Source organism: Quercus suber, unplaced genomic scaffold, assembly GCF_002906115.3.
Source record: "Quercus suber isolate HL8 unplaced genomic scaffold, Cork oak 2.0 scaffold_130, whole genome shotgun sequence".
Lineage (NCBI taxonomy): Eukaryota > Viridiplantae > Streptophyta > Magnoliopsida > Fagales > Fagaceae > Quercus > Quercus suber.
In genome coordinates, this window is record NW_027069593.1 from 146,199 (window position 1) to 153,690 (window position 7,492).

Consider the following 7,492-nt stretch of genomic DNA (forward strand, 5'->3'; position numbering starts at 1 on the left):
ATGAACAGTGCTCATTAAGTCTCGGGTGGTATTATGTTTATTTGCAATTTCGGTATTTTGTTTAGCATTGGTTAATCAAAACTTTGGTTAGGTTTAGCCTTTGGTGAGCCCACTGTGAATGCTAATAAATACCCAGGAGGCTTTTGGCTTAATGCGTGTGGTCCCCAGCCGAAAATAACTTGTCCCCCTTTCCCAAGCTGAGAAATAAATCAGGAAGAAGTGAAAAGCTCTTACCAACACAAGCAATCACAGCGTCAAAAACACTAAAGAGGCTCAGGACAGGTAATTCACAAAAGAAGAGTCATTTACATAAAAAGCAGCAAGTTACAAAACATAACAAAAAAATTAAAAAAAGAGATTAATTCATCATCAAGCACACACACCCCAGTCTAGTAGACTTTAAGGTCTAAAACCACATTCAATTCAAGCTGCTCCTTTTTTTCCTCCCTTATGTTGGCCGAATCCAAGCAATTTGTTTAGCAAGTTGGACCCGATAATCTTAATCACAATGGCAATAATACAATTATACAAACCATGTGCTAATAGTCAAAAGGCCATCCTGAATAACCCATCTCGTGGTTGTTTTCATGGATGTTTTCATGGATAGTCGGAGAGCTGCTTCCAGCAGCTCCATTATGATTAGAGCTAGAAGTAGATGAGCGGAATGGCCACAAATAGGAGAATGGGTTCCTTCTTCCTTGAGTCTCCCTGCTACTTTCCCTTCCATCGGCATTACTACTATAGTTGTTGCTTCTACCTCGACTATTTGAGCTACGGCCACTACTCGATCCTTGTGGTGGCAGTTCTTGGCGGCATACAGGGCATGAGTTGTGCTGGACTAGCCATGGGACAATACAATCTGTGTGATACATATGATTACATGGCATTTGCCTTGCTTCAGACCCAATCTCAAATTTATCTTTGCAAACAGGACAGTGTGAATCGGAACGAAGATGCCTCTGTGTGATCTTAACAGTTGGCATTGCATCAATTGAAGATCTAGATGCTGGGGGAGGGCCTCGCCGATCATTAGCCGAAAGCTGTTCAAACAGCTCTTCCAGTCCAGGACCTATGAAATAGTCACCAGCATTACCCCGTGTAAGACCAATCCCAGGAGTTCCATTGAAAAGAGCTTCAACTCCACCATTTCCAGACAACCTAAAAGGAATTTGGCCACCAAAGATCAGCAAAGGACCAAAACCAGGAGCATGCTCCGGAACTGCATCTGATCTTGCCCTGATATCATGTCCACGGCTTCTGTCTGCCAATCGCTGCCTCATAAAAGCCGAGAAAGCTTCCATAAGCCCTAACCTCCTATCGCGATCTTCATCAATGTCCAGTCCAAATAAATCAAATGGGCTGACGCGCGTCATATCATCAAGTTCTTGAACAAATCCTCCATTACAGCTGGGGCAGGCTCCATCTCGTCCGCGCAATCGAACTGGCCGGCTGCAGCGGTAACACCAATGGGTGTTTCTGCCACTTGACATCCTTACCTCACCCTCTCCCCTTGCAAAGTTGTGAAAACCAAACCCAAAACTCGTCCCTGGAGCTCCTCAAACCTTTAACTATTATCTGAACATGCTGTCTAAGTTTGCAAATAAAAATTAGATATAACATAAGCTTTTGGAACATGGTAGGTATAAAGAAACTAAAGCATATAAACAGGAAATTTGAATTTTAGTATCACAGCCTCATCTCCACTAATAAGTAATTATAAAACAAAATATTTTATAAGATATGATGCTAATTAATTTATATAGGAATTTTTTGTTTTTCTGATAAGTAATTTTTCTGGATTAAATATAGGATAAAAAGAGCATATCACCTTTAAAAAAAGAAAAAAGAAAAAGGAAAGCACAAAATAACAAGATGAATTTCCTATTTATAAAATTTAAAAAAAAAAATGAGAGAGAGAGAGAGAGAGAGAGAGAGAGGAAAGTCCTATAGTTATACGTGTAGGTGGATCCGTACATGTATATCCACAATACAGTTCTTTGTTTTGGTCAATGGGGCTCCAGCTGACTTTTTTGGGAGCTCGAGGGGATTGAGACAAGGGGATCCGCTATCTCCTTTGTTGTTTCTGGTTATGATGGAGGTCTTTAGTAAGATGATGAAAAGAGTTGAAGCTGCTGGTTTACTTCGAGGTTTCAGAGCAGTTGGTAGAAGGGGTGAAGGGGTATGTGTCTCACATCTTTGTTTGCGGATGACACGATTCTATTTTGTGATGCCGAAGATGAGCAGATTCTACATGTTCAGATGCTCCTTCTTTGTTTCCAGGCTGTGACAAGCTTAAAGGTTAATGCTTTGAAGAGTGAGATGGTTCCCATTGGTGAGGTTCCTAATATTCATGTCTTGGCAAAGATCTTGGGTTGTTGGATTAGGTCTTTGCCTATGACCTATCTTGGTATGCCACTGAGGGCGTCCCACAAGTCCCTACTATTTAGAATCCTATATTGGAGAAAATTGAGCGTAAATTGGCTGGTTGGAAGAAGATGTATTTGTCAAAAGGTGGAAGATTGTCATTGCTTAAGAGTACATTATCTAGTCTTCCGACTTACTTTTTATCTCTTTTTACAATCCCTACGCATGTCGCCAATAAGATTGAGAGGTTGCAAAGGGATTTTTTGTGGAGGGATTCCAAGACACATCTGGTGGGCTGGGATAAGGTGTGTGCACCTTTGGAAAATGGTGGGTTAGGAGTAAGGAAATTAACTACTCTCAATAAAGCCTTACTAGGAAAATGGTAATGGCGGTTTGGGGTTGAGGAGACAAGACTTTGGAGAAGGGTAGTAGCTCTAAAGTTTGGGGAAGAGTGGGGGTTTGGACTTCCAAGCTAGATAGAGGGGTACATGGGTGTGGTTTGTGGAGAAGTATCCAAATGGGTTGGGAAGCTTTTAGTAAAAATATTTAGTTTGAGGTAAGGGTGGGGGATAGAGTGAAGCTTTGGACAGATCAATGGTGTGGGGATTCTCCACTTAAATTGACCTATCCGGTAGTGTATGGGATTGCCTCCAATAAAGGGGCATCAGTGGTCTCTTCTCTTGAATGATTGGGTATACAGGAATGGAGAAGCTGGATGTTCGTTTCATTCGGAGACCAAATGATTGGGAAATGGGTGATGTGGATGCATTTCTTTGTACTTTGGGCTCTAATTTACCTCCAATTGAGAATGGAGACCGTATGCAATGGAAGTTGACGAAGAATGGAATTTTGATATCCGCTCGTTTTATAATAAGTTAAGAGGACCCGTGCCCATTATATTTCCTTAGAAAAGTGTTTGGAAGGTTAAGGCCCCTCAGCATGTTTCCTTCTTTGTGTGGACTGCTATATGGGATAAAATCCTTACAGGTGACAATTTGAGGGGTAGAGGGATGGACTTTGTTGTCTGATGCATTATGTGTCGTTGTAATGGTGAAACGGTGGATCATTTGCTATTGCATTGTGGTAAGGCTTACCGGTTGTGGAGTTTGGTGTTTAGATCTTTTGGGATTTCTCGGGTCTTGCCAAGATCAATTGCGGATACTCTCTTTGGTTGGTGAGATTGGCTTGGGAAGCATTCATCTAGTATTTGGAATTTAGCTCTGCTATGCTTAATGTGGTGTTTGTAGAGGGAGCGAAATTGGAGGACGTTTGAGGACATGGATAGTTCCGATGATCAGTTATTGGCTTCTTTCAGTGGCTGCCTTTTTGATTGGTCTAGGGCTTGGGGACTCACCTCTAGTGATTATCTCCCTATGTTCCTTAGCTCCCTTCTTTGTAATTAGTATCTTTTCTTTCTGTTTTTTATCATCTTTTTCTGTACTTTTTACCTATGCCTTATGTTTTTCTGCATGAGGTAGTATTTTTGAATATACATCTTTATTACTTACATTAAAAAAATAAAAAAAATAAAAAAAGGAAAGGAAATCAAATATCCCCAAAAACATGAACCTCAAACAATAGCAGAGTAATAATCATATTAAAGATCGAAAACACAGCCAAACTTTAAGAGAAAACAAGCATTAAATGATCTAATAATACATGAACCCCGTAAAATATGAGGTAAAAGAAAAACAAAAGCCACATAAAGAGACAAATAATACAAACCAACAATAGTATGACAGAATCAAATCTTATGCCAAAATCTATACGCACACAAATTCACACATAATAGCAGCTGGAGCTATATTTAACTTCAAATGCATCAGTTTCATTCCATACAAACAGTTGCTCAAAACTTTCTATTCTTTTGAGAAGATCCTGTTGTGTGCATGATCATGCTCAAACCAGTCAACATCCACCGATGATTGTATAAAATCCTTCTCTTTCTTATTCATCTATTGTTATTCTTTGGTTGGTGAAATATGAATAAGGCCTACCCCAAACGAAGCCCATCATTTACAACATAAGCCAATGCTTGAGGGAACTATACAATTATCTATATACTACTACACAAAGGAAGTTGTGAACTCAAAACTTTAGCAGTCGCCATACCATATGTATGACTTTAAGCAAATCAATTGTCATTTATAGTTCATAGCTAGGTTAATTATAATACTTCTAAATGACATTCAATCCAATTAATACTACTGCTCTAGTTTCCACTTGCTTTGTAATCGTCATTCATTATTAATTAAAGAAAAAAGCCCTTCAGGTTTAAAACACTTTTTTGGGTAAAGAACACTATTTATTCATATGATAAAAGCCGTACATTGGCTAGCTTTCTCTAGCTCATGTTTTTATTTTTCTTTTGTACTCTTCTATGCCTTTTCAGTACACACCCTGTGTATTTTTCTTAATTTAACGAGTTTATTTATCTATTAAAAAAAAGTGTAGCCCAAGTACACAAGGGGTATACTATGGGTACATCAAATCAAAGCCTAGTACAATGATTAATCAAATCTAAGAGGATGAAAAAAATATTGAGCCTAATCCTAAGGTCAACTAATACAAAGATTTAAAAAAACAACAGTTTTAGATCTATATTAGTTCGTTCACACCCCTCAAAACTTCCAAGCATTCCGACAGTAATTCTCTTCATGTACAAGTTTCATATGCCCCATGCTCATTTACTAGCACGACACACTGGCAGATTCAAAATGAGTATAGGGATCCATCAGCCATCATCACAAACGATAGATTGAAATGAATAAAAATCATTAAACCCAAATCCAGTTACTAAAAATTGCAGCAATTACCCCCATTTTCCCAAAAGAAAATGCTCCAGTGCTATGTGGTAAAAAAATAGAAGCATTCAACTTACCAAAAAAGCTTCCGAATAAAAGAATATACTACTATACTAGAAGTTGAAATAAATGCTCGACTAAAGACTAAACTACAAAAAGGCAATCTATGATTCTACATCAAAATTCAAACAACAGAAAAGTAGCAAATCCCCAATATTTATGCTTTATTTGTTAAATTTTTCAAGGCCAACAACAAAAACTTAAAATACCCAGATCCATTCCAGAATATCCAATTAATTTCTACTTATAATCAAAGGAACAGAAACAGTTACCCAACTTGAAAGATCTAATGCAGCACTTTCAAGCACCAACAAAAATCACATATCTGAGAAAAACACAAATAACCCTTTGTTTGGTTGCTAAGAAAAACAAAGGAAAATCTATAAACAGTAATTTTTTTTAACTATTTTGGGTTCCCCATTGACCTCAGATTAATCCAACGGGTCAAGTCAAGCTTAACTATATATAATTGAAAAAAAAAAAAAAAAAGGGGGTCATTTCTAAGATCCCAACTGATAAAAAAATTACAGGCATTTACAAAACCCTGATATTTTGATTTTTGAGTATAGTTTATCAAGTTTTCTCGGCAACCAAACAGAAATGAGACTTGTTTTTATTTTATTTTTTAAATTTTATTTATATAATTTAAAGTATAGTGTTGAAATTGTGAAAAGAGTTGATGTGATAAGAAGATGTGTAGTTGAAACGTACCTTTGGAAGATCAAAAGAGCAGCGAATGGATCGATCTTGTGATGAGAGAGAGAGAGAGTGTTGATGAAAACCCTAATAGGTTGACTGACTAAGATTTGAGAGTGGAGGGTGTGGAATTTGGGGTTTTTTTTTAATTATTGGTTATCTAGTTTTCTTTATTTTTTTTAAAGTCTGGAAGGAATCAATTTTATCTTAAATCACACGTGGCGATTACTGAGCCATCTACGTCTCTTTATGTCTTTCTCTCACTCACTCATCGCTTCACTAGTTCACTGTCAGGGGTGGTTAATTAGGTAAATACCATTTAACGTCGGCAAGAATTTGTGTAGCTCAACAACTAGTTGACACTTGTCACTTGCCACTTCACGAGTCGGGAATTGCAATGAAACCGTTTTGTCCTGTTTCAATTTTCTGCACCCACTGCTGAAATATATTATTTAATAAAGGGAGATGGTACATCTATAATATTTTTACAACAAATTATAGATGATTAGTCGTTATTAATTCAAATTTAAACCTAACATTAAAATTATTTTTTTGTTCTAACAATAACAATTAGTAGCAACCTGCTACTTATAATTTGTTATAAAAATATTGTAAAAATGTGATAAACATATCATCTCTCTATAATAAATCTTGACCTTTGCATAAAAACATAATCCAAACTCTTAATACATAAAAATAAATAAATAAATAATACACATTACCCTGTTTTTCAACAATAATTTTTACTTTCTTCCACTATAATATGGCTATCCCTGTTCCACCATCTCTGTAGAATGGGAAAAACTTAATCAAATGGGGTTGCCAAGGCCTAAGGTAGGATAGGGCAAAATTGTCATCCACATCCATGATATTTCAATAGTAACTATCAAGTTATCACAAATATTTAATGTCATTTTTGCCTTTATTTTTTTGTTGAAGGATTTTTTTTCCCCTCTTCTAGGATTTACACATCTATCTTAAAAAAAAAAAAAAAATCTCTCTCTCTCTCTCTCTCTCTCTCTCTCTCTCTCTCTCTCTTTCTCTCTCTCTCTTTAATTCTCTGTTTTGTTGCTAGAAAAATTAGTTTTCTCAGGAACTAAACGGAAAATATATGTTGGTTTTAGTTCTATATAATTCTGCGTTATTGAGATTTTTAGGTTCTTTTAGTAACAACTAATTTGGGCCATGTTATACAGTTTGAATGGGTTTGAATCTAGGAAAAAAATCTTAATGGGCTTTAAAAAAAAATTGTTGGGCCAGATTTGGGCCCAACTGCTAGACGGGCCCAGCGGGGTAGGTCTAGGCCTCGGGGAAAAAAAAATCTGATTATTAATTGGACCAGGTCCGGGTCGCGGGTCCTGCCCCGCAGGTCGAGTCCAAATATGTAAAAACTAGGCCCAAATCCGATCCATTGCCATTCTTAGAAAAATCTATAAAAAGAGAAATTTTTTACTATTTTGAGTTCCCCATTGACTTCAGATTAATCCAATGGGTCAAGTCAAGCCTAACTAAGTATAAAAAATATATATAACATTTTTTTTTAAAATGTCATTTCTAAGATCCCAACT

At 36.8% G+C, this 7,492-nt stretch overlaps 1 protein-coding gene across 2 annotated transcripts; it reads right to left on the reverse strand.

Moving 5' to 3' along the window:
• Positions 1 to 259: 259 nt before the first annotated feature.
• LOC112031639 (probable E3 ubiquitin-protein ligase RHC1A) lies at positions 260 to 6,080 on the reverse strand. Of its 2 annotated transcripts, none has more exons than XM_024064340.2 (2): positions 5,940 to 6,080; positions 260 to 1,584 (listed from the first exon to the last, which is right to left on the reverse strand). In XM_024064340.2, exon 2 carries the CDS (start codon positions 1,488 to 1,490, stop codon positions 540 to 542), a length of 951 nt encoding a protein of 316 aa, XP_023920108.2. In that variant the 5' UTR covers positions 1,491 to 1,584; positions 5,940 to 6,080; the 3' UTR covers positions 260 to 539. The 2 variants fall into 2 exon arrangements, with proteins under 2 accessions (XP_023920108.2, XP_023920107.2); XM_024064339.2 differs by having other exon boundaries at positions 260 to 1,588.
• Between the last annotated feature and the right edge of the window lie 1,412 nt (positions 6,081 to 7,492).